Consider the following 13,551-nt stretch of genomic DNA (forward strand, 5'->3'; position numbering starts at 1 on the left):
TCTAAGCATAAATATCCCTTTGGTCAGAGGTCTCTATCTTGGTGCTAGAGAGCCACAGTCCCACAGATCTTATAGGATTCAAATGATCGTTTTATAGAGCACCGATTAAACTGTAATCAGTTGAACAGGTGGTGTTAAATTAAGTAAATTGGAGATCGTTTGAGACAAAAATCAGGATATTCTTCAGCTCCTAGGGACCACTGTTCACTGAATCAGCTGCTTAAAGAAGTGGTTGTGGTCTTTAAGTAACAAGTGATTAAGGAAGACCTATAAGACTGACCAGGGCTGCAGAACCCCAATTTAGAGTGACCCGTTTAACTAACTGGACCATGATTGGAGACCCCTAATTCAGGGTGACCTGTAAGACTAACTGGACTGGGGCTCCCCGAGACCAGAGGCCCCCCCGATTTAGAATGACCTATAAGACTGCCTGGAACGGGGCTCCCCAGAGCTCAGGTTGGACACCCCTGCTGTGGGCTACAGCACATGAAAGGTCCAGCAGAAATCCCTTAAAGTTTTGTGAAGAGAGGCAATAGTAACTGTAATAATCAGGGGAAAAAAAAAAAAAAAGCACAGTGCTGTGTCCTGTACCTTGTCCACAACGCAGCTCTTCTGAGGTGCTGTGGGACCTGTTATAGCCAAAGGAAGTGAAAAGAGGCTGATGGGAATGTGGTGGCGGAGGTGGAGGAGGCGGCAGGAAATGGAACTGATGATACGAGTCCCCGTTCACCACGGCGGCAGGGCCGCACGCCGGCGCACAGAGCTGTATCTTTTGATACTGTTGGGTACAAATGACTGTATTCCATGAACCTAGATACGACAACAACGACAACAACGACAAAATATAAGAGAAGGGGGAGAGGGGGGTGGGGGGGAGGAAACAGGGAAACAAATTTAAGGCAACACAAATCACTTCAACCCAAAAAAATAAATAAATAAACACAAAGCAAATCGTTCGAAAAGCAGGAAGCAGGTTATTATTATTAAAGCTATTACTCAGCCCAATTTTTCTCACTTTCTCAGAAGCACCCCCGGTTATCGCTGTGCTACTGCTATGGGTGTGAATGAGCGCACATATATATATGTGTACATACATATATGCTTAGATACGTATGTAAAGGACATGTATCTAAATGAAATTTCAAAGCAGGGCTCCGACACGAGGGAGAATGGGGTCGGTCTGAATTCCGAGAGGGTGTTGTTGTCATGTTAGTCGCTAACATGCCTTGACAGAGCGGGTGTGCGCATCCATGCAGGGATGTGTGGAAACAGTCTCCAAGGGCTGCCGATTGCTCACTAAGTACAGAGGAAACCTACTGCTGCTCCTCTCAATCTTTAATAATAATAATAATAATAATAATAATAATTGCTTACACTTATATAGCGCTTTTCTGGACACTCCAAAGCGCTTTACAAGTAATGGGAACTCCCCTCCACCACCACCAGTGTGCAGCCCCACCTGGATGATGCGACGGCAGCTATAGTGCGCCAGAACGCTCCCCACACATCAGCTCTCAGTGGGGAGGAGAGCAGAGTAATGAAGCCAATTCATAGATGGGGATTATTAGGGCCATGATTGGTGAGGGCCATTGGGAAATTTGGCCAGGACGCCGGGGTTACACCCCTACTCTTTTCGAGAAACACCCTGGGATTTTTAATGACCACAGAGAGTCAGGACCTCGGTTTTACGTCTCATCCGAAGGACGGCGCCTGTTTTACAGTATAGTGTCCCCATCACTATACTGGGGCATTAGGACCCACATGGACCACAGGGTGAGCGCCCCCTGCTGGCCCCACTAACACCTCTTCCAGCAGCAACCTTAGTTTTTCCCAGGAGGTCTCCCATCCAGGTACTGACCAGGCTCACACCTGCTGAGCTTCAGTGGGCTGCCAGTGGTGAGCTGCAGGGTGATATGGCTGCAGGATATAGTGACGATATAATGACGATAGCAATCGTTATCCCTGCTATGTCATCGCGGGATGCGGGAGCCCTCTCATTCCTCATCGACGGAGACTCGCTTGTTGCTAGACAGTTCCTTTTATTCCGCTTACAATCTGTGATTTCAGTAGTTTGGTCAGGCCCTGATCACTGTGATATAGAGTCGAAATGTATGAGAGGTTGGCGTAACTCTCCTAGCTGAATGGCGGTAAGGATGAGGCTGACCCAACCTCCCCTCACTATCATGAGGAATGAGCCAGGGAGCCGCTGCAAGGGTGTTGATGGGGTGGAGGGAGGGAAGTGAGAGAGATGTGCAAAGAGAAGAGTGCAAGGAGGTACACATACTCTATATAGGAGAGCAGAAGTAGGCAGACTACAATCTGATTTTCCTCCCGAAACTTTGATTAAAAACTCAATTTTTGTCACATAGTATCATCCACATTGCAGATAACCGCAATGTCCCCAATGGACATCTGGGATGACCAATTAGAAGTGTCCAACCATCCATCTACAACAAAAGTGTGTGTGCCTAGTTCTGTACATTCTACCCTGTCTGCATTGTTTGTGTTTTTTAAATTTTTATTAAACTATTTACTTATCTGCCAACACCACCACAAAATGCAGAAATGAAGTGACAGTTCTGATTGTGTATAAGAATAGAAAACTCTATTTGAAAAAGGTGCTGAAGTCCTGGATTTGGTTGAAAGCGTTGTGGCATGTCGACACAGATGGCTTTGATGTCTGTGTGGAGAATGAGGCACTCAATGGACAAGATAGAGACGGACAGGGAGAGATGACACTGAAACCAGGCTGTGATCTTGCCATTGAAGATCAGACTGAAGGAGCTGGCTGTGGTCAACAAACAAAAGTCTAATAATTCATTTCATTGGCCATGCATTTTCCTAGAAATCCGAAGACACCTTCTTTTGCGGGAAGTTCACTTCACTCCGCCTCTGAGAGAAAAACTGGTTCCTCAAACCTGCTGTTCTATTTATACTTACAAAATACCCGTGTGCTGTCATAGGGCAGGGATGTAAGAGGAGAGACCTCCTCTGTCTTGCTGGCAGGCCAAAGCTCAGATGTTAAGCATCTAGGCTGGCTACTACAGAACCGCACTCAGAATGTTTGCAATCCCTCTGGGTTGGGCTGAGATTCTGCCTTCAGTGGCCAAACTGCCTCTGTGGGCAGTTGCCCGCTGCCAGCTGGATTATTTAAAATACCATTTTCTGGGAGAACTGACTTCGTGATGCAATGCTATTCTCTGTTTGCACATCTTAGACTTATGATTTAAATGGGCAACTAAATGGAACACTGAGTTCCCCTGAAATATCTTACGTATAATCTTGGGAATATGTTACACAAGCATTCAGTTAACAATGACACTACAATATGGACTATTTATTATAGCCTGTCGCCATGATGGGGACTTGCATATATATAGTTCTATGGGGACCAGCATGTTCCACAGAAGTCAAAGTACCCTGAATCAGTTTCTCAAAATTCTGCACACTCAAGACATTGTAGAGTTTGAAAAACAAAAAGGCATGCTTTTAATCGCCAAAGCCAAGAGGTTCGCAAAAACCAGCCCCTGTAAAATGTCACACTCTTCTGAAAGATTCCAGGAAACAGCTGGAGGTGTAACTACAGCCACAGAGGGAACCAAGTGCAGTGTAATCTAAATTCAATCCGTCTGTACCACCTCCCCTTGCGGAATGTAGAAATGGGCAACTGGAAAAATACAGCAAGCGTTTTTAGGGAGAATAAAGACCACAAACGTACACTGAACCATTCAGTGGCATCGTGGAGTACAGGCATGGAAATTGAATTTTGAGCACAAGCCCATTCTGAGGTGGTCATGACTCAGTCGACCAATAGACTGCAGTCTGGGGCTCCTGGTGAAAGCCGGGTTTCTCTGTTTCCTATTGTAGGATGTTGGCTTTCACAATTGATGGCATTGGGGCCACTGGGGACTGTGAGGAGTGGCACTACGAAGAGTGACGTAGCAGACAGAAAAGAGGGACTTTGCATCCCTTGAACGGGTCTAAACTTTTTCTTTATTATTGCAAAATCATCAACCTTAAAGGGTATAATTACTTTCTGAGTATGAAGATTACCATGGACTACACTAGTACCTCCTGGGCAGCCCTAGCTGAGATGGAGATCATATAGCTAGTAAAACTGAAGCTCCCCATGTGGTCCTTTAGATGAATCGTTTAACCAGCTGAGAAGCAATGTCCACCCAGCACCCAACACATTAGCCAATAGAAAGAGGAGCCAACAACAGTCCAAAAGTGCAACTGAACCATCCCAGCATCAAAAGCAAACACTCCAAGCTGGTCTGGGATGTATTCCCGGTTGCAGTGAAGCATTCCTCTCTTTCGGAGACACCATTAGGGGATGGACCGGCGTTGGGCCCCAGGGATGAGAGCTGAGCTGTGCAGCCTCAGGTGCTGGCTGCAGCAGCCAGAGCCCGATCTGGACGAGTCCGACACAGAGAGGCGACCCTACGCGCAGAGCTGTGGCGGAGGACACGCCCCCGCATGCCGAGAGCACGGCCATTTGCCCACACAAAGATCCACCAACTCAAAAACCTCAGCACCCATCAGAGTGGTGCTTCACTGAGGCCCTCTCTTAGTCCACCTGCTGTGTCCTTTGGAAGCACTTCCTTCTCTTTAACCCTGAGCCCTCCCCCCACGTTTCTGCCTTCTGGACCTCAGCATGCACCTGGGCGATCCCCTGCCTGCAGCCTGTGTCATCGAAGCACTCCACAGGCTTCTGCTAGAAGTGGAGGCAGCCATGCACTCTGGGCCTCTGGTGGTAGCAGGACCATTGGTGGAAAAAGGAGGTCTTTCAGAAGCATTAGGTTTTCTTCTAAGAGATCCAACCTACATGTCCTCCTCTACACAAAGGCCATTAAACAATTCCTTTCTTGCCTGGGTTCCAGGAAACCCTAGATGCTGCTGCTGACCTTTTTATAAAGGGTCTCCATCCATTCTGTAAACTCTGTAGGGATACTTGCACAGAAATCCCTATTCCTGATCCAGCATGCCACTTTATGCCTGCTTTGGCAACACTAGGCTTCAGACCCCTGTTGTAGACCTGTTTATGCCAGGGTTTATCAGAAGCTCACTGATCATTCAGTTCATTCATTTCAATGGTACAGTTCAGCTCAATCATACAAAAAGCTCTTACGTATTGTTGTGATAAAGCACTCCTGCAAGAAGGTTCTAATCCCTTCCCCCACTCGCCCGCCCACCCACTCTCTCAACCTTGTTCCTTTTGTTTTCCATGAAAGCGCACCTGCCCTCTTGCTGATGACCTCCACGATGCTGGAAGGGAAGTAGCCCACTCTGTCATTTCCTGTTCTGTTGTCATGGATACAGCCCTTCCATCGGCCATCAGGGTGTTGCTCCAGCACCTGTCAAGTGGGTAGGCGAAGTGAGACATTGAGGCAATTTGATAATTAAGTTGAAAAAAGATGTCTATACTTCCAAAGCAATAACTCTCTATCAGCACATATAGGCATTTAGAATAAAGGAACAAAGGGGTCTAAATAGTCATTTCTGTGAGCCTTTAAGACGAGGAACTCAGTTGTAACTGTTCTACCAAGTCACTCAAAAGATAAAAAATAAAGACCTAGTTTATTTTCTGGTAGCTGCGGGTAATATCTTTGTTCACGTGCACAAACTTCCAAAGAAGTAACTGTGGTCACAAAATAACCACCAGCTTATTTATTTCAGAGAGACAAGCCTGTTTTTGAACATGACCTACTGTACTGTATTGTTTAACAGGAGGGCTGAAGGAAAAAAAGGTCTACACTGCCCTCTACAGACTTCACAGTGAAACAATGCGTAGCATTTTGCTCGTTCTCTCTGTGAGTGCTGCACAGACGCTGATGTTACTGGCTCTTCGGACATTTGCTGGTGTTTTCTAACTAGTTTGCTCAAAATACTGATGCACATGCATATGCACAGCAGAGTCTGTACCTGTAAAAAAATCCTAACAATTCCAGGCTGCCACCCTTTCAGTGCAGCTATTGTTCACGTTCCATATTAGAGGATTAACTATGCTTATGCAATTTAGTCGCTCTGCCTCAGTTTCCTATGTTTGTGTAGCTCTTATTGATACAGCCCTTTTACCATGAGTTCATCGCGCATTCCTACCCCTTAGTTCTGCTGTGTCCACAGAACGTCACGGCAACCTGTTTAAAGGCGGAGCTCACCGTGATGACATCACCAGCTTTGATGTTGAGGCTGGTCAGGTCGTAGTTGTTGCAGTAATCCTTCAGGGCCCTGACCTGCAGGGCTGCAGAGGCATCTGTACAAAGAGATACAAAGGGAGGGTAGACAGTACCGTGCGGGGTTTGGTTAAGTGGTACCAGTTGTTCAAAAGCAGGATACTGCATCAGGACTGAGTATCATTAAAACATAGTACTGCTGAAGCACACTGTAAAATTCATCATCTCACTTTCGTTCTCTTCGTGCTTCTAGTTCTTATTAGTTTAAGGTGTCAACAGCAGGACAGCATTTAGTATTGTGCCTATAAAAAAATAAATCTGCCCCGTCACTCTCTGATCCTCTGACTCTCTCTTTAACTGTCTTTCTCTTTCACTCTCCATTCCCCCCATTCAAGGTCAAGTGCTTTATCAGCTCTGTACATCTAACAAACACTGCCAAATATAAGTAACTTTACAGACCAGACACACAAAACAGGACCGATCTAAACAAATGAAGCTGATGCTGACTGCATTTGAGGACTTAGCTCTATCTTAGCTTATCATGACTCCCAGTGTGGCAAAACCTGGGAGTTTTTACCAGACTGACTCACGCTTGCTGTTCTACACTAGACTATGGGCAGTCTTTCAGTTTTGCACCCTCATTCACGTAAACTGTCTTTCTTTGTCTCACCTCTAAGCATCTGCTTGATTTCCCTGCTGGCCTGGGTGGCAGTGAACTGGTTGACGATGTCCAGTGCTGTCTGGCTGTAGGTGTTCCTCACCTGGGCATTGATTCCACTCTGCAGGGAGGGGTGAGAGTTGAGAAGGGTCAGGAAGGAGGTCACATTGAATATCCTTAACCTAGACTCTGCTATACTGATCGCAAAAGACCTGAAGGCAGAGAACACTACAAGTCAGATGTCCACAGCTTTGACTGTCAAAGATCAGAATCCAGTAGATATTACAGTTATTACAGTTCAGTTATTACAGTACTTTAAGTTATCTTTAGTTCCATGTTTGAGGAAAGAATGAAATAATTAGCTCAGTTAGGTCATTCAAAGCTGAGACAGAATGAAAATGAAGACTGCAGCTGAGGACCACCTGTCCTAAATAAATATGTGATGTGTCCAAGTTAATGCAGACAACAGATAACCTGCAGGATTCATTAATGCATGTTAAAAAGAAATATTGAGGAAATCAGTACTTAATTACGTTCTGTTTTAAAGCGCATCAGTCAGTGAGCTCCATAATTACTGTCAGTAAAATTAATGGAAGCACTCACAATACGGATCGAGGTCTACGCAGTGTGTGCGTCAATCAAGTGAAGAGGCATCATCTCATGTGGATCTGAAATCTAAGATGATTTATGCCCACTTCCTAATGCCCCTCCATTGTCTCCTCCCTAGTACTTGTTTTCCACCATTTTTGTCCTTCTTTTCCCTACTGTATGCTCCCAATGCCAAGTAGCCCCCCGTTTTGTCTTGTCCCCTGACCCCAGGCACACTCACATCCAGCAGCAAGCGGACCACCTCTGTCTTGCCGCAGAGCGCAGCCTCGTGCAGGGCTGTGCCAGCCTTGGTCTGCCTGTTGATGTCGATCCCAGCCTGGATGAGCAACCTGGGCAGGAAGGGAAACAGGAGCACAAGTTTGTGGACGAGACCAGGAAAGGAAAACAGGCCCAAAACCTAGGGACTGGGTTAAAATAGCACGTACTGGTGCGAAAGCATCCCCCCTTTCACGGTCGCTTGTGCTTATAAAATAGTTCCCTACAATGTTTCTAGGAAGCTGAAGGTAAACACAATTTTTCCAAGGTTCTGTTTCAAGCTGCCCCAGGCACAGTGTATTTTCTTTTCTGCATTTCTATTGGCTGTTGTGTGTGAGAAGAAGTGTGAGTTTATTACTATGTATCCGTGGGCTGACCTTGAGGCGACCCAAAATGGCAGCCTCCACAGTCAAGCACATGGTAGATAGCTCCTCCCCGTTTCATCATTGACGGTCCAATAAATCCTGACGTAATTACACATAGCCAATGCGAGTAAGGGGGAGGGGTTTTCGAGTCTATAAAAGCCCGAGGTAGAGCAGCCTCAGGGTTTGTAGGAGCAGTGGTCTGGAGGGAAAGGACAGCCGCAGGAGGTAAATAAGCTTGTGTAGCTTACAGAAGAACCACTTTGGGAGTTTGGAAGGGACTTGGGATTTTCCTTTTCCTTCAGCATCTGCCAGTTGTGATTGGTGCCTCTTCGTGATGTCTTATATTGCGCTGACCTCAATGTTTTGGATGAGAAGGATGTTTTTTTTCCTCCATTTTAAGGACATATCGGTACTGTAAGTAATCAAATGGTGAGAGTGAACTTAAAGCAGACTGGTTAAATACAATATGTATGTTGAAGGTGTAAATAGTTCTGTTATTATATGCTTGGTTCTTTTTGACATACATGGGAGTTGAATTGGATAAACAAATGCAATTATCAGTATACTTTTGTAGCCACTACATGGACAGATTCATAATTTGGCCAAATGAAAATTTCTCAAATAATTATTTGCGTTTTTTTTTCTTTTACATACAAATAATGCAAGAGTGTGGTGATTAGATTCCACCCATTACATGTACTCCTCCTCCTCACCTCAATCACTCAACTATTGAACTTTCTGTTGGGCAGAAAGTTCAGCAACACATGAATACACAAGCAAAGTTCCCATGTAAGGGTCTGCGTAGGCCACACTGTCTTTGCATGTGATGCGAAATGCAAAATGAAACACTAATTGTTGTGTGCAACAGACAAAATAATGAGGCCTTAAGTGTCAGGGTCTGGGCATGAGTGTCCAGCCCCTATGAAACACCACTTGGTTGCAGTAGCTGATGGCAACCTGACTGCCAGGAGCTACATTGATCAAGTCTAAGGGCCTGGGGATCTCACATGCTGCAGGCTCATCCAAGAGCGAACCTATTCAAGCAGGACAAAGATGCCGTCATGCTGCTTGTGTAATCAGAGGTTTCCTGTAAGTTGAGAATGTGAGTTAATATCATGGATGCTCTATTAAGCCAGGCTTAAGCCCTGTTGAAGATTTGTGGGAAGGAGCGAGATGATTCACGTGTGACATCTAGGGCTCAGAGACCAGTGAACGGTGAATGCTTGTTCAGGTTCTATGAGAGGAACGGGACAGTATCCCACCAGACAGTATCTGTAACTTGGTGCAAAGGATGTGTCCCAGATGTAGAGCTTGTATTGCTGCAGACAGTGGCCTCACAATTTACTTGTCTATGACTTTCACAGTAGACTTCCTGTTGATCAACCCTTGATGATGACCAATGTTAATCAGTATAATGAATTTTGTACATTATGTCGGCTCAACAAAATGTCAATGCACCTGCTATAGTAACGACTTTGCCATTTTCTTGATAATAACTGTGTGTGTTGAGGTTATAAGCCATAACTTCTTATTGATGCTCGGCATTTTTGGAAAGGTTATTTTTAAAGCTGTTCTAACTGAGATCACCAACTAAACCTTAAGAAAGGCAGGTTAGGTTATCACTAGCCTGGACTGTTGCATTTTCTTGGGCAGAGTTATATAACATTCTAATACACAGAAATATATATATATATGAATATTTACAATAAAAATAGTATGAAAAATTAACATGTTTTTACTTTTAGCATTTCTAAAACTCTAAAACAAAACTTTATTTATTAAAGTGGTAACATAATTTAAAACCCTAATGTGACCCCCAAAGTCCCCAAAGAACCCTGATGTGACACTGGGCTGCACTGAGCCCGGTGACTCTGGACTCATAACTGGAAGGTTCCAATTGTGGCTGGGACACTGCAGTTGTGCATTTGAGCATGTTACACACCCTGGGGTAAATTTAAAATTCATTTTCAGGCTCAGCGGTTCTCTGGAAATCAGACCACACCACAACAGTGAGATGTTTGTAGCACCTATGGATAAAGTGTTAGTTTACTCAGCTATACTAAACTTCATCTCAGAGATTCCGTTAAATGTAAGAAAATGTCTGGCCCCCTCTGGTGTGAAGAGGGTAAAAGGTGGAGACTACATGCCAGTTCTTGTCTAACCATATTTCCCAGAATGCTGTGGAGAATGATCTGTCGTCGTAATGATAGACAGGTGAAATATCTCTACAGCTGGTAGAAGACAATTGGTTGGGGGACTGTTCAAAAACAAGGAAGCTGAGGCTTCTGGGGTCGGTTTATATCTGCTGTCTGAGGAGAGAGGAGATCCTCTGCTCGGCTCTGTGACTGCGGCAGAGTGAGAGAGGGAAGGAAGTGTCGAATGGAGTGAGGGATAGTGACACTAGGAACTTTGTAAGGTCTGTAAACAGTCTTGGAGAAAGGCTTTGCTTTGGAGCTGGTAAACAGATTACTTGTCCAGTGGTGCTTATAGAGAAGGCTTGTGTGAAAGTCTAGTGGGAAGCTCAAAGAGGCACACAAGCTTGCACTGTAAAGAAAGGAGCACTATTTTGTACCTTAAATAGGGCTATTTGGGTGCATGTGTTTTACCTAGAACTGCCATAAGGTTCTCTCCCTTTCTGTGTGTCTGTGTGTCTCATGGAGAGCAAGCTGGGGTATGCGAAAAGATAATTCCTAATGCAAGAAATTGTAAGGGTTAATAAAAGTGATGTTATTATTATTATTATTATTATTATTATTATTATTATTATTATTATTGTAGATTTTATGACCCCCTGCCACAGGGTGTGTTACAGTAGAGTTCAGGCTCAAGGGGACAATGTGCTGCTGTTGCAAACAAGACAAGCCCGGTCTACTGAGAAGCAGGACATGAGCACCTGGGACATGTAAGACCTGGAGTGTTTGTTCAGACTTCGGTAACGTAGACGTATTAGATTTTCACCCGATGTACTAAGGCACTCCAGTCAATCAATTAATTTATTTGCTGGCGTTGTAACTTTGTGAGCGATGTTCCTCCCAGGGCGATGAATGTAATTACACAAGTAACGGCTTTCTAATTGCTTTCTGTTGGGCTGTGGTGTAAATGTTCAGGCGTCTTACATTTTGCGGTAGGTGTTGTGATCACACCACACCATCTCTTTGCCTCTCTCCATGTCCCTTTGCAGCAGATGGGGGGGGGGGGGGGGTGATTATGCCCTTCTTTGTTATTGTGAGCGCAGGTCGCTACTGATCATCACAGTGCACAGGATAATTACAGACTGCAGAAGCTTAGGAGATGGATTCCTGGGCAAATTAATGATGTGTAGCACTCCTGCTGCTGCAGCACTGTCCTTTAAGGTAGTGAGGACGGGACACAGTGTATGTGATTGCATGTGTGAAGGGTGGTTACAGAGAATACTCATGACGAATCACTCCTAGCCATTTTGTCCTTTGCTCATGATATGAGTACAGTCCCAGGTTGCTGTGAGCAAGGCAGATCAGCGGTGTGATTTGGCCACCTGGCGAGGGTGCAATCCACTTTGAAAGAGGATGGTGCTATCTGGATGCCAGCTCCTTATTATCAACATATTATTCCAGACAGGAGGATGTCCTAGGAGCCACATCCCAGACTCCTTGGCTCTAACTGTAAACCAACCTCTCCCCTCTCTGTGCTGTGAAGGTTTTCTCTTTGTGCCAACGGCGAACTCTGCTCCCCATCCCATGCCATACTACTGGTCTCCTGAAACTCAGGGGACGGTGGGGATACAGCATCCTGGCAAAATTATCTTCCAACACACAGCATAATGGAAAAACTCAAAGCTAACTGTGTGGTCAGCCTGGGAAAGGCACTTTAGCAAGGAAACAGTCACTCCTCAGACACTGTGAGGTTTTGTTCAACTTCAGAGCTCTTTGAAATGGTTGGAAGGGTGCTAATTTGCTTGGGACGGAACCCTATATTCCCTGGAGTCTCCCCATAGGACAGCAGGATACAGAGGGATCAGACATATTTTAACAACAAGCCTCAGTGGGCAGGAGGTCCTTTTTTGTCTCCTCGGGCTACAAATTTTAAGGAAGAATAAGAACGTTCTCTCAGAGTGCAAAGGCGGCTGGCAGCTGTTTTTGAGGTTCCTGAGGGCAATCAGTCGGGCTGCTGCTCTCTGGATTTCCCAGAAACCACACCCCCCTCTCCAGGCAGCTCCATGTATCTGCCCTTGTTCCAGAAGCCCAGGGAAACACGAGAACCTGCTGTATAAATCTGGGCCTCTAGTGAGTGTAACACCATCTCGGAGCCCCAGACAATACAGCCATTCTACAACCCAGACACAGACGCGCACCTACACAAACAGTCACTTCTGCACTCCCTGTGCAATGCACACACGCTCTCACTCAGATGCACCTCAGAACTAAAACTCACATCCAGAGTGATCAACACAGACACACATGCATTTACAACAGGCACAGCTACACACTTTCACACATTCCGAAGACAGGCTGGCCTGGCTTTCAAGAGTCCAGCTGCCTAAATACTATGCTTATTTTGAGAAAACGCAGTAGTTTTCAAAGCTCAAACTATTTGTCTTGAATGGTTTCCAAACTATGCTCATTCTCTCACACACCCAAATCTGAATAGAACACCTTTTACCTTGATTTGAGAAACATGTTTAAAGTAATCCAAAATGCAGGTTTGAACTGCATAGCTTTACTGTTGCACTGCAGCTACTGCCTCTGTCATTAACAGCCAGGGAGCTGTATCCTGTTCACTGCTGCAATGATTAAGGGTTTCTAATCACAGTGGACTGCATGTGCCATTCTGCCATTAAAGTCATGTGTGTTGACTCAAATAATTACACTGCTGTTGCCTCAGCATGTCACATTCTACAGCACATCCTGGCTGTGATTCTTCTAGGTTTCACACTTATTCCCGACATGAAAAGCGCAATCAGTCATCTTCCTGTGGTTAATTCAATGGTCTGCCCACTCTCTCTTCATTTCACAGTGCCATCGGCAACCAGGACAATGCAGCTATAGACAGTGGGGATCTGTGATCTTCTGCAGTGAAATGAAATGGACTGGATTCAGCTCCACATGCAGAGCTAATCAAAACACTGTCACTACACACAGAGCCGAACAAGAATTGAAGTTTTAAATGGAAGTCGGCATGCATTTGAACAAAGTGACATTGACCCACACTCTTCAAGGACTTCCTCCAAACAGAATTCAGCACAGAGTCCAGGCTTGGTGAAGCAGGGCAGGACTGACTGGAGTAATAGGGGACTAATACAACCCAATCTCACTGCACTGCATCTGAAAAAGATTTTTCTGAATGATTTCGGGCTCTGGCTTGGCATAGCCCTTACTTACTGAAAGCTTGTATAGGCTTGTACTGTACTGTCTCCCCATCAGCTCTGGGGTGATGCTCTCCTGCTCTTCGGAAACACCATAGAAAGTTCAGCACTCAGTGAACAGCTCTGATCCGCGCTAATTGAATCGCA

At 45.2% G+C, this 13,551-nt stretch overlaps 1 protein-coding gene across 6 annotated transcripts in view; it reads right to left on the minus strand.

Moving 5' to 3' along the window:
* Nucleotides 1-13,551, minus strand: part of caskin1 (CASK interacting protein 1) — a 126,765-nt gene that overhangs the window by 25,472 nt on the left and 87,742 nt on the right. For 4 of the 6 annotated variants that reach the window (XM_015360283.2, XM_069180919.1, XM_069180922.1 and 1 more), the window contains exons 7-11: nucleotides 7,664-7,772; nucleotides 6,847-6,955; nucleotides 6,162-6,256; nucleotides 5,240-5,357; nucleotides 592-810 (exon numbers count right to left, since the gene is read on the minus strand). In XM_015360283.2, coding sequence (XP_015215769.2) covers nucleotides 592-810; nucleotides 5,240-5,357; nucleotides 6,162-6,256; nucleotides 6,847-6,955; nucleotides 7,664-7,772 — 650 coding nt within the window. The remainder of the gene's footprint in view (nucleotides 1-591; nucleotides 811-5,239; nucleotides 5,358-6,161; nucleotides 6,257-6,846; nucleotides 6,956-7,663; nucleotides 7,773-13,551) is intronic. The other 2 variants (XM_015360286.2, XM_069180923.1) reach the window with 1 other exon arrangement.

Source organism: Lepisosteus oculatus, chromosome 19, assembly GCF_040954835.1.
Source record: "Lepisosteus oculatus isolate fLepOcu1 chromosome 19, fLepOcu1.hap2, whole genome shotgun sequence".
Lineage (NCBI taxonomy): Eukaryota > Metazoa > Chordata > Actinopteri > Semionotiformes > Lepisosteidae > Lepisosteus > Lepisosteus oculatus.